Raw genomic sequence first — 13859 nt, 5'->3', positions numbered from 1 at the left:
TCATTAAGTTACACTTAGCTCACTATCTTGAACCATTCATTTTTGAGAAAGATGGCTGCGTGTGGTGGCTCAAGCCTGTAATCCCAGCACTTTGAGAGGCCAAAGTAGGCACATGAGGTCAGGAGTTTGACACCAGCCTGCCCAATATGGTGAAACCCCGTCTCTACTAAAAACATAAAAATTAGCCGGGCATGGTGGCGCATGCCTGTAATCCTAGCTACCTGGGAGGCTGAGGCACAAGAATCGCTTGAACGTGGAAAACAGGTTGCAGTGAGCCGAGATTGTAACACCACACTCCAGCCTGGGCGACAGAGCAAGACGCGGTTTCAAAAAAAAAAAAAAAACAAGAAAAGAGAAAGATAACAAATGAATAAGACATTATTACCCTTACTCTTTTATTCCACCGAAACAAGAACAAGCAGAAGGTGCAGAGAACAAGGCAATAAAACACTACTAAAAGCAAAATCTGCTCAGAATATGAGAACTTAATTTCTATATGGCTTTCTAAGGGAAATATAACTGATAAAACTGGACCAAGGCTGTGACTCAAAGGACCTGGGTTTGCTAATTCTGGAAGCAACTGGTATTCCCTTATGGCTAACACTGTTGGCAAAAGTTTTTTAAAGGAGGGATACCTGGGAATTCCTTGGATATTATTTAACCAAAAACGTAGACCCCAAATCCAAAACTTTTTGAGTGCTCCCATGACTCTCATGCTCATTGCAGCATTTTGGATTTCTGATTTTCAGATTAGGGATGCTCAACTGGTAAGTATATATAATGCAAGTATTGCAAAATCCCCCAAAAATCTGAAATTCCAAACACTATGGTCTCAAGAATTTTTAATAAAGGTTACTCAACCTGTACTTTGAAAGGACATAGTACGTCCCAGGAAATGCTAAACCATCAACCTCTTGCACTTTGAGTTCTTTATGCCTCGTGTTCCATTACTGGAACCTAAATTTGTGGGAGTTCTTTATATCCTACTGCTCAAGGTCATCACCAGGGTCTGATTTTTCACATAGAAAAAGTTGCAACCTCCAGCATAAATGGGTTAATGAATATCAGACTTTTCTCAGAGAAAATAACAAGATGATTATAGTGAAGAAAAAGATGTTCTCAACTTTCACTTTAGTAAATCATAAATTTTTGTAATGTGGTGAAGATAAATAGCAAGGAGGAAAGGACAGATTGTCAACTCTTCCAAAACGGTTTTTGATGTTTCAAAAGACCCTGTGCCTAACTGTTCAGAACTCAAAAGAACGTACATAGAAAAGAAGAACAAAACCTATAAGCCCCAAACTTAAAACTCTTAGAAATCACTTTTAAAAACACACTATTTTTCCATTTTGTACAAGTCACTATAAAACAGGTCATTTATCAGGACACACTTCAATCCATAATAAAAATTTTACAATCTAAACTCTGAATCAAACATTTTATAGGTGTTTTTCTAGGCTTCTACTCTAATTTGATCTACGGTTCCCAGAAAAAATGTACTCTGCTACAATTTGAACATGTCATGAGAGAATTTTGATCACTATTAAAACTAATACTTCTAGCCAATAATTTCAAGAGGGAATCACAACATTAGAACCTGACTCTACTCCTGCTTTACATCCTAGTCGTAAAGGAGAAATAACAACATCAACAGGAGCTATGCTATTTCACAAGGCTGTTCCAAGGATCAAATGAGAGAGTAACTAAAGAGTTCCTAAGAAACTTAAACGTACTCAAATAAGACATTATATAAGCATTGCTAAGCTGAATGAGACAGGATTTTTTTCTTTTCCATTAATGAAATTCTTTAATAATGATAATTAGCCACAATAGTTGTTTTAAGAAAAAGATCATTAGCTTATCAGTCTGATTTCTTCAGTCTGGCATTCATTTCTCCATGAACCCATCCTACCCTATAAACATTACCTTCACAGTGCCACAAACACAAGCTTCCTGTTCCTATTAGGCTTTTCCCTCAAACAGACCTTTACTTTCTTTTCAGGTAATGTTGGCTTTCATTTTCTGCCTACTTCAAAGTACAATTCAACCTCTCCATGATCTTTTCCAACTTAACAATATTTTTCATCACAAACTGGCAAAATAAATACTACATGAAAAGGTCTAAAAATAGCCGGGCCCAGGGACTCATATCTGTAATCCCAGCATTTTGCAAAGCTGAGGCAGGTGGATCATGAGGTCAAGAGATGGAGACCATCCTGGCCAACATGGTGAAACCCTGTCTCTACTAAAAATACAAAAATTAGCTGGGCGTGGTGGCACGCACCTGTAGTCTCAGCTACTAGGGAGGCTGAGGCAGGGGAATTGCTTGAACTCGGGAGGAAGAGGTTGCAGTGAGCCGAGATCGGGCCACTACACTCTACCCTGGGTGACAAAGCAAGACTCCAACTCAAAAAAAAAAAAAAAAGAAAAGAAAAGAAAAGAAAAAAAGCAAAGTTTTACAAATAAAGTAATTTGTCTTACAGCTTAGCTATTAACACTCAGAGGGCAAGTACAAAATCATACAGGATACTACTAACCACATGACATACACTCATGAGAAAACTAATGGTATTCATTCATTTTTAAAAATGATGTTTAACATTTACTATGTTCAAAGCACTGTGTTGGAAGTGGGGATACAGTTGTGAATGTCAGAAACAGCCCCTAGCCTCAGGACTATTATAGTGAATGTTACAGTTTAACGTGCTTACAAAGGTCATCTTCGATATTACTAAATTATCAACCTGTCATTCAAGAAAGTCAATCTTTTAAAAAGAGCATCATGAAAAACAATTTGTGATGATGTAATACATAATACAGTTGTCTTCTGTATTTGTGGGATTCCACATCTGGGGATTCAACCATCCTTGCATAGAAAATATCTGGAGGAAAAAATTGAGTCTGTAATGAATGTGTACAGACTTTTTTTCCTGTCATGATTCCCTAAGCAATACAGTATACATAGCATTTACATGATACTAGATATTATAAAAAATCTAGAAATGAATAAGTACACAGGAAGATGTGCATAGGTTATATGAAAATACTATGACATTTTATAACAGAAACCTGAGCATCTTGGACTTTGGTATTTATTTGCAGGAGGTCCAGGAACCAATTCCGCATGGATGCCAAAGGATGACTGTATACATTTTCTCCTTCCTAGTTATTTATTATATGGGGGGGAAGCTTCTTGTTTCCCCAATTACTAAACGATTTCTCAATTTCAAATTAGTTCAAAGGAAAAATTAACTTTTCATACTAGTAAGAAACACTAAGGCCGGGCGCGGTGGCTCACGCCTGTAATCCCTGCAATTTGGGAGGCCGAGGCGGGCGGATCACGAGGTCAGGAGATCGAGACCATCCTGGCTAACACGGTGAAACCCCGTCTCTACTAAAATACAAAAAATTAGCCGGGCGCGGTGGCGGGCGCCTGTAGTCCCAGCTACTTGGGAGGCTGAGGCAGGAGAATGGCGCGAACCCAGGACGCGGAGCTTGCAGTGAGCCGAGATGGTGCCACTGCACTCCAGCCTGGGCGACAGAGTGAAGACTCTGCCTCAAAAAAAAAAAAAAAAAAAAAGAAACACTATTGCCGAAAGTTAAATTATTGGTTCAAATTTGTTCAGGGATCTCTTTGCTTAAAGTAAAACTGACGTTACAATAGTGTGGTGTTAGACACTCATCAGCAAACACCTGTTAAACTGTCTAATTAAACGGCTCTGGACCCAGGGAAAATGCATATCTCCATCACTTAAAACCTAAGAGAATTCTGTCTCAGTTTCTTGTCCTATATAAGAAGGAATAACACTTAATGCTTATTAACTGCTTAACACAGTGTGTGGCACACACTCAGTGTTCATCAGCAGTTAGCAATTCTTAACTTATTATGACTAAAGCAGTGTAATTCCTAAATATTCATGGCATGAAGCCAAGCCTCTTCTGGATAAGGATACACTTTTTACTATTATCAATAAATGTTCTGCACTAAGTCTTAAAATGTTTATTAACATATATAAAACTAAAGAATATATCTCAAATAGTTTTCAATAATCTTATTCCATGATTATAGCTTTAACAAGACATATAACATCTTCAGAGTAATTTTGTATGTTTGTTTGTTTGAGATGGAGTCTCGCTCTGTCTCCCAGGCTGGAGTGCAGTGGCCTGATCTCGGCTCACTGCAACCTCTGCCTTCCGGGTTCAAGTAATTCTTCTGCCTCAGCCTCCCTAGTAGCTGGGACTACAGGTGCGTGCCACCACGCCCAGCTAATTTTTGTATTTTTAGTAGAGACGGGGTTTCACCATGTTGGCCAGGATGGTCTCGATCTTTTGACCTCAGGTGATCCGCCCGCCTCAGACCCCCAAAGTACTGGGATTACAGGTGTGAGTCACCACGTCCAGCCTCAGAGTAATTTTTAAACACAACGTTTTAAAAATTTCTCGGCAGATAAATTTCTTAGGTCATTTATTTTTGTGAACTAATACTTATAAGAATTTCCCCCTAAATTACTATATTTACCTAATGGTAAGAGATACAAATCCTTTTTTTCTGCCACAGGAGTAGCACAAACACTGCCCTCTGAAAGCAACCATCCTATAAGGAACACTACTCCTTATACCTAACATCTCCCCAAATCTGTAACAGATAGGAAAATATTTTCAGGGATGTAAATCAATATCTTAATTTTATTAATTTGGAGATGTGTTTCAAATAAGCATCCAAATGTAATTTCTGAAATCTAGAAATTCTCAGACTATGCTTCAAAACTACAGAAAATCAGTAAAGAGGTCTCCCTACAAAAGCAAATCTAGCTTTATCTTCTCAGTAAGGTACTCCACGTGATTAATTACGCCTCTTGCTAAAAATGAAGAGAAATTCGATTTTTTTTATTAGATTTGTCTAAAGGTACTTTTTGTGACAAGGGGGCTTATTGCTAAGCCCTTCTAGTCTCCAAGGAAACATATAAATAAAAGCATACATTCAAATATGCAATATATTTAAACCTTTTCTATGAACTTCTTTCTCACTACAATTCATATATATTTTCCCCCTCTAAAATAGTGAGCCTCAACCAGAGGTAGTTTTGGTCCCCGGGACACATTTAACACATTAAACAATGTTTGGAGACATTTTTTATTCCCACTGTGGGAAGGGAGAGTGTGATGATGCTCTTGGCCTGTAGGGGGCAGGGACTGGGGATTCTGGTAAATATCCTGCAATACACAGGGTAACACATGAAGACTTGTCGGATCCAAATTGTCAGTAACGCTAAGATTGATAAATCCTGCTCTAGAACCATCCTTAATGCATATGTAGATTCCACTCATTTCTGAATACAAAGAAACTCCTGGCTACGTGATCTTGGGCATCTTATTTTAGCTTTCAAAGCCTTAGTGTCACCAGCTGTAAAATGAGGACATTTTATAACCGTTGTTAAATGAGATAATAAATATTAACATAACTGGCACATGACAAATCACAGTTATAGTTACTATTTCTCACATCTGACCTTTACATATAATATTTTCTCTCTTGGAGTGGTCTTTTTTCTGTTTGTTTACTGAAGTTAGTACTCTGTATTCACAACTATTAAAACAATCTAAAACTCTGTATTTATAAAATAAACATGAGCATTCTTCATTAAATTGTATCATTTTTCCACACCATTTCCTACCTACCCTTGCCACCAACTAACAGAACAAATGCAATCCATAATTTATCTTAGCTAAATTCTTGTTATTTCAACAATCAGAAATCTAAAACTAGAAGAAAGGGTTCAACATTTATTGAAAACCATTTATCTTAAATTCAAGATGCAATTTAAAAGATAGATGCTGACATTTCAGTTAATATCAACTGTTAAGGGTCTGTCTAAAAACATGCATTTTGAAGAAATTTTTAAAAATTGAAAATAATATTCATAACACAAATTGCAAGTTACAGAAACATCCCAATGGTGTGAATAACAATGTATATCAACTCACTTGTCGTATAATAAAAAGAATGGTAAAATTATGAAGTATATTTGAAAACAAAATTAAATCATTTCAGATACCTCCTGAAATAAAATGTGACTGCTAGATTCCACAAACTTAAATCATTTATCACTGATATAAAAATGTCCCAGGATAGAGTAATTCAAGTAATACCTGTGTGAGAAGTCATTTAGAAAATGATGACTAAAATTGAAGTTTAGAGAAAGGGAGCTCAAAACAAAACAAAAAACAAAGGGTAAAAACACTCACACCCTAAATGTAAATTCTGCATTGGTTTTTAAAAAATACTGTGCAGGTGAAACAAAAATAGGAAATAAATTCTAAGCGTTTTGTAAGTAATGAATGACTGACCAATAGACTGTTTAGCCTACATAAGTAAAATCAAATTAGTGCCGAACATCTTTCCCAAAAACCAAATCATCTAAGATTTTAAGACATTTTTGTATTTTCCATTAGAGAATTTAAAAACTAAAAAATTTCACTTTAATTAAATGTCATTTAGTAATTCCAAGTATTATCGTAACAACAGTTGAAAACATTTTGAGACGGAAGAAGGGAGGTGGTGGGAGTGAAGGAAAAAAATAATAGGCAAACCCCTACCTGAACCAACTGGAGATGAGCCAACACTGAGGCTCTGTAAACTTCCATTCCTGAGCAATGTAGGAGACTTCTGCAGACTAGAGCTTGTTATGCTTCCTGCAGCTGATGCTACAGATGATGTTGGTGAAGCAGAAGAAACTGAGAGATGAGAAACATTCTCTTGATTTTTGTTTCCTTTGGGTCTACCAGGTCCATGCTTACTTTGTTTATTTCCTTTCCTTTTCTTTTCCTTTACAGTTTCTTCTTCTATGCCAGAAGTTTGAGCCCGCTTATATCCTGCTGTAGGAAGGCTGGAATTACCCAAATCTCCAGGTGAATTTTCAAAGCTTTTAGGCTGTGAAATAACAGCTGAGGTTGAAGGGAGACCAATTAAGGTACTAAAACTATTTACCCCCCCTTCCTGGCTTCCAGACTCTCCTTTATGTACATCTTTGGTTGTTGATGACTGTTGGGAGTGAGAGTAACTGTCATTACGCAGATCTGAGTCTGTAAAGCTCAGGAAATCCTGGGGAGACTGTACTGAACTTCCAGAAGATGATTTTACACTGCCTGGAGTTCCTGAAAAACTGCCTGTAGTTAAAAAAAAAAAAAAAAGGGCGGGGGAGGGGGGACAGAAAAATTGGATGCTAAAGTTCCCATAAGCAGCAGACATGATATAATCATTAAAGAGAAGAGAGAGTTAAAAAAAATTAACTACAACACTTAGGACATCAGTATATTAAGACTTGAAAACTTATTACTGAAGTCAAATTTATCCCTAAAATTACCTTTAAAAATACGTGTCATTTTATAGATGGTATTAATGTTTACTGTGGAATTGCAAGCTATTACTTGTAAGATATAAGATGTTTTTTATTTCACCTACCTTTTGCCACAGCAACATCCACAATTCTCCCCCTAACACCTCATGTATGCCTGAGGAAGGACTAAAGAACAGCAGTCTCCTTTCCACAGTCATGCAAGAAGACGTTAACAAGACTATAATCTGACTCTAAATGTATAAGGGAACTTCTTTTTTGAATATTGAAGGTATGACTGAAAATGTTCCCAATATACAATAAGAACCTAAAGACGTTTCCTAGGTTATGAGTTCTAAGTTTTAAGACATACCAGTCATTGTTATTGTTCAGCTGAATCTACCACAATAGAAAATGGATTTGACAAAATAATGATCATATGGAATCTAATCTATGCCTCACATTCTCCCAATCCAATTTTCATGGAACTTCATAAAGACATCAGCCATCACTGCTTATTCTTTCTTTAAAGAACATCAGTACCCCACCATGCCATTCTAAGATATAAGAACCTTAGGCGGCCGGGCGCGGTGGCTCAAGCCTGTAATCCCAGCACTTTGGGAGGCCGAGGCGGGCGGATCACAAGGTCAGGAGATCGAGACCACAGTGAAACCCCGTCTCTACTAAAAATACAAAAAAAAATTAGCCGGGCGCGGTGGCGGGCGCCTGTAGTCCTAGCTACTCAGGAGGCTGAGGCAGGAGATTGGCGTGAACCCAGGAGGCGGAGCTTGCAGTGAGCCGAGATCGCGCCACTGCACTCCAGCCTGGGCAACAGCGTGAGACTCCGTCTCAGAAAAAAAAAAAAAAAAAAAAAGAACCTTAGGCTGGGTACAATGGCTCATGCCTGTAATCCCAGCACTTTGGGAGGCCAAAGCAGGAGGATCATGAGGTCAGGAGTTCGAGACCAGCCTGACCAACATGGTGAAAACCCGACTCTACTAAAAATACAAAAATTAGCCAGGCGTGGTGGCATGTGCCTCTAATCCCAGCTACTCAGGAGGCCGAACCTGTCTCTACAGAAAATTTAAAAATGAGCTGGGCATGGTGACGCATGCTTGTGGTCCCACCTACTTGGGAGACAAAGGTGGAGGCAAAAGCTAACTGAGGGTCTGAAGCGGGAAGAATGCTTGAGCCCAGGAGGTCAACCTTGCAGTGAGCCATGAACACACGGCTGCCCTCCAGCCTGGGCAACAAAGCAAGGCCCTGTCTCAAAACACACACACACACACGCGCACACACACACACACACACAACCTAGAAAACAGGTTAGTGTGTTAATCTGTTAAACCTCAAACTTCGTAACAAATGCATTATTAATCAACAACTTATTTACTGAGACCTATGTAAATCTCCTAAAAATTGTCCAGTATTTATCTACTAACAAATGTAAAATGTAAACCTTAATTGTATTTATTTATTTAGTGGGTTTTGTTTGTTTTTGTTTTTTGTTTGTTTGCTTTTTGAGGCAGGGTCTTGTTCTGTTGCCTAGGCTGGAGTGCAGTGGCACAATCACGGCTCACTGTAGCTTCAACCTCCCTGGGTCAAGCAATCCTCGCGCTTCAGCCTCCTGAGGAGCTGGGGCCACACCTGGCTTATTTTGTTTGCCTGTCCAAGGAGACAGGGTCTCACTCTGTCACCCAGGCTGGAGTGCAGTAGTGCAATCTCAGCTCACTGCAGCCTCAACCTCCTGGGCTTAAGCAATCTTTCCACCTCAGCCTCTGAAGTAGCTGGGACTACAGGCATGTGCCACCATGCCCGGCTAATTTTGTATTTTTTAGAGAGACAGGGTTTTGCCATGTTGCCTAGGCTGGTCTCCAACTCCTAAGCTCAGATGATCCACCTGACTGAGCCTCATAAAATACTGGGATTACAGGCATGAGCCACTGTGCCCAGTTCACACACAGCTAATTTTTAAATTTTTTATAGAGATGGGGTCTTACCATGTTGCCCAAGCTGGCCTCAAGACTTCTGCCCGCCTCAGCATCCCAAACTGCTAGGCTTATAGATGTGAGCCACCATGCCTGGCCAACCTTAATTGTTTTTAATGTTCAGGAAATATAAATAAAGAACACTTATAGAAAAGATGCAGGAACAGTGGCTCAAGCCTGTAATCCCAGCACTTTGGGAGGCCAAGGCGGGAGGATCACCTGAGGTCAGAAGTTCGAGACCAGCCTGGCCAACACGGTGAAATCCCATCTCTACTAAAATACAAAAATTGGCCAGGTATGCTGGCATGCACCTGTAATCCCAGCTACTCAAGAGGCTGAGGCACAAGAATCACTTGAACCCGAGAGGCAGGTTGCAGTAAGCCGAGATTGTGCCACTGCATTCCAGCCCGGGCAACAGAGCAAGATTCCATCTCAAACAAAAAGAAGGGCTGTTCTACAGAACACAAAGCAAAGCTCCAGCTTTTATTATTTTTCTCCCCAATTTTAAGCATTATTCCATGTCTAGTTAAACACTAAAATTACAATTCAACTCTGGAAACACAAATCATATTATAAAAGGAAAGAAAAAGTACCAGAAAAATTTAATAGGAAACACTATCTTTAAAGTAATCTTACTATAGCAACTAATCATATAATAATCTAGAACATCCATTAGTTATAAGTTCCCCAAAAAAAAATAATTCTTTTACAAAGCATAACTATTATTAACCATCTTAAAGACAAGTATTTTAACTAAAACATCACTAATACCTTGAGGAAAAGGGCTAGCTGCTGACACAGTTGTTCCTGGATTTCTTCCACCACCAGGCTTTCTTCCCCTTTGACCTGAGCTGTGAGCTGAAGATTTCTTCCCTTTGCCCTCTGACCCTCTAGTCTCTGAAACATCTTTTCCACTAGAGGTGTGTGCAGAGACTTCCTGGAAATTTGCATTTGTAAATCGTGCAGTAGTATCTTCCAAGCGCTTCAGTGATCCAGATATAGAGTTGTTGCTAGTGCTTGTATAAGTCTAACATTTTGATTCAAAAGGGAAGGAAAAAGAGTTGATTACATTTTAGTTACAGAAAACAATAGGTGACACATTAATAATAAGAACTTGCAGAATAAACACAAAGTTTCTGTTCTAAAAATAAGTCGGTTCACCTAAGAAAATCATCCAAAAACAATTTAAGTCATTATAATTACTTAAAAAAAAAAGAAGAAGAAAGAAAAGAAAAAGCATAGATAATTTAAAGATGGCTGTTTCAGGATCAAATTGCAACAACTAGTAAAAGTATGTATTAGTTATATTTATGAAGTGACACACAGTAATACTGAAGATAAGCATTTGTCAAGCAACATCATTTTTTTTTTTTAACAATGTCTACACTTCTTAGACATGAAATTAAAATAAGCTTTAGTGTTCAACACAGGAAGGTGACAATAAGGGACTAACGTGCTACAAATCCATTAGAGGACCATATCCATGAGTTTATAAGGCTAGCGGAGGACAGAGCGAAACTTTTTAAAGAATTCAGGTGAGGGTCCCTTTGTAAAAAAAAACAGAAAGATTTGAAACAGAAATCATTTTTCCAATTGTTATGTTGAGGAAAAAGTTATATATTGCAAAGGTAAGATTTTATAACTATCCCTAAAAGTGGCTCTCAATTATTCCCTTGATCTGCATTTGTTAAGGAAAAAGGATGAAGATCTGTATTAACAGTTTCCAGTTTTAGCAATCATTTTTATTACAAGGTATACCCAAATAATGGCGAATACATGAAAGTATATTATACCAGATGCACATTAATCACCATGTTTTGAAATCAAAGGTTTATAAAGTCCACTAGGGCAAAGGTTTTGATGTCGCCATTAAGTTCACTAAAGTATCTGAGGCATGGACAGCATAAAGTTCACGAAGTGCTTGCAACATAATCGGCACCAAAGTTTTGTTGGATAAGTGAATACTTTTTTATTGTATGTATCTAAAATCTCTGCTATAAAAATGAAAAAATTTGAAAATATGCAAAAGTGAATTTTCCCACATACAGCCACCACTCAACACAATCAGATGAATATGAAAAACGAGAACATGACAATAAAATCAAGTTTCAAAATGGCTGGCATTTTTAGCAAAAACAATTTCAAAAAGAGGAATAAGAGAAAAAATTAAGTGTTTGGAAAACCAAATCTTTCTTGCGGCTTTTCTATCAACCTGTTGCCATCCCCAGGCCCCATTATCTCAGTGTCAATAACGGATATGCATCATTAAATAGAAGAAACATTTCATAAAAACAAAGTACTCCACTATTCTAACAAACTACAATCCACAAACAAGAACAAACGTTTCAAAGTAAGTTTAAAAGGAAAAAAAATCCCATTTTACAAACCAATCACATTTAAGCTGATGAAACTTCATGGCTTACTTTAGAAATATGAACCTTTTCCATGCTGGGCAGGTCAATTTGGAAACCACCCCACCTCATTTTTCAAATACTTTTTCCAATTACTTGAGTTGATCCTGAGGTTCTCCATTCCTCTCACATCTGATCCTTGCATGACCTAGTGAAGTTTAAAAGTCATCTAAGAAAACACAGTGGTGTTCTTCACTCACGTATTTTTGTTCATGTATCAAATAAAGGATGGAGAGAAAATTGGGTAGAGTACTATAATGAAAATACACTATTCACTTCCACATGACAATCTACATTAGAGATGGTCATTTTTCCCACTTACTTGACAGAACGTCCTTGCTCAAACCCTCAAGTATAAATCTGTCCATAAAAACCCATGAAAACATGACATTTGGAAGAAACAGTATTACAAAGAAAGCAATGAATAAAGCAATCAAATTTCAGTGACAAAAAAATCACATTAAAACCATAACTGAACATTTTTAAAATGTCCAAACCTACATTTCAGAACATAATCAGACTTAATATGAAAAAAATGAATTTTAGCTTTAGATGTTAACAATTTTTAAATTATACATAATGACACTCACTAAGGCAATGCAGGGTTCATTCAAAGAGAAACCTCTATTTTAATTCCACGTTTAAAAGTGATTTTAAAAGTACTTATTCCATAATGTGCTGTTGGGACAATATGGCACTAGGGAACTCCATTATAAACGTACAACAATCAACTCAAAATCGAGGAAAAGACAGGTAAAAGGAGACCAGAGGGAGGTAGGAGATGGCTGAAAGACACACTATGAGTAAGCCCAAGACTAAATTCACAAAACCTTGTTTCCTCACTTTTGTATTCTAAATGTCTATCATAGTACGAACATCTCACTGCTCTGAGTGTAATTCTTGTACATAATAATATTTATTTTTTCAGGCAAATTGGACCACAAAATGCAAACTACTTCATTTGCTGCTCTACTGAAAAATATAAGTTCTTTTGTAGTTGTTCTTTTCTACTGGAGATAAAACTGGATATCTGGCTGTATTGAGAGTCTCTGAAGTGCTGCATAAATACTTTGTTCTACATTGTGATTTACAGGCAACTTAATCTTTTAAAAGGCTAATTCAGAATACATGTAATTTTTATTTCATGGCCAACTATTAGTCCAAAGATAAGCTGCAACACCAATATACCTACACAATACCATTAAGTGGGAACAAAAATTATTTACTTCAAACAAAAATTTAAAACTAGATCCAAAATTAAATAACGACTCTATAACAAGTAACCAAAAAAAGCAGCTATGATTATTTACAAAAGGTATGGTTGCCTCAGATTAGTCTACAAGGCTCTGTCATCTAAATTGGTGACAAGAAGTGACCATTAGAAAACATAATGTACTGCTTAAAATTTTTAAATAAAATTATGTACTATTCAAGTGTCCCATAAAAACCCACATACTTTGTACCAAGCCTATCTTGAGACTACAACATGTAAACTACCCAACATAAATCACCAAAAAAATGATTAAAAAAAAAAAAAAAAAAGAACAGTGAGCTGTAGAACAACTTTAAGTAGCCTAATTTACATGCTACTAGACTACTCAAAAAGAATGGGGGGATCAAAACAAATGAACAAAAAATCCCCACAAAACTGAAGAAATAATAGTAGGAAAAATTGTAAAATTGATGAGGAAAAAAAAACCTCACAGTTTAAGAACCTCAAGTAACCCCAAGAAAAATAAATATGAAGAAAAGTAAATGAACTCAGCTCATTATCAAATTGTTTATCATTAAAAACCAATGATAAAGAGGAAATGTTACAAGAAACCAGGCTTTTCTTTTCTTTTTTTTTTTTAAGGATGTCTTACATGCCAAAAACAAAGATAAGAATGAAAGCAAAATTTTCCCTAAAAACATTCAATCTAGAAAACAGGTGAGTACTAAAAGAAAAAACTGTCAACTTAGAATTCCACGGCCAACTATTATAAAATATCTTTCTAAAACAAGTACAAAATAAAGGCTTTTTTGGATATAAAAGCTGAAAGAACTAATCACTAGCAGACCAACACTACAATAAATGCTAAAAGAACTATTTCAGGTAAATAATAAATGAAATGTGAATATACCAA

General features: G+C 37.0%; 1 protein-coding gene across 17 annotated transcripts in view; it reads right to left on the bottom strand.

Annotated features, from left to right (window-relative positions):
• MLLT10 (MLLT10 histone lysine methyltransferase DOT1L cofactor) overlaps positions 1 to 13859 on the bottom strand; it is a 219681-nt gene that overhangs the window by 65063 nt on the left and 140759 nt on the right. For 15 of the 17 annotated variants that reach the window (XR_007728788.1, XM_050804023.1, XM_050804025.1 and 12 more), the window contains 2 exons: positions 10094 to 10349; positions 6598 to 7167 (listed from right to left, as the gene is read on the bottom strand). Coding sequence is in view for 16 of the 17 variants with exons in the window: in XM_050804023.1 (XP_050659980.1) it covers positions 6598 to 7167; positions 10094 to 10349 (826 nt within the window). In the remaining variant the exon portion in view is untranslated. Of the gene's footprint in view, positions 1 to 6597; positions 7168 to 10093; positions 10350 to 11745; positions 11882 to 13859 lie in introns of all 17 variants that reach the window. The other 2 variants (XM_050804041.1, XM_050804038.1) reach the window with 2 other exon arrangements.

Source organism: Macaca thibetana, chromosome 9 (assembly GCF_024542745.1).
Source record: "Macaca thibetana thibetana isolate TM-01 chromosome 9, ASM2454274v1, whole genome shotgun sequence".
NCBI lineage: Eukaryota > Metazoa > Chordata > Mammalia > Primates > Cercopithecidae > Macaca > Macaca thibetana.
The sequence above is the reverse complement of the archived record's forward strand: the minus strand, read 5'-3'. Positions and strand labels throughout refer to the sequence as shown.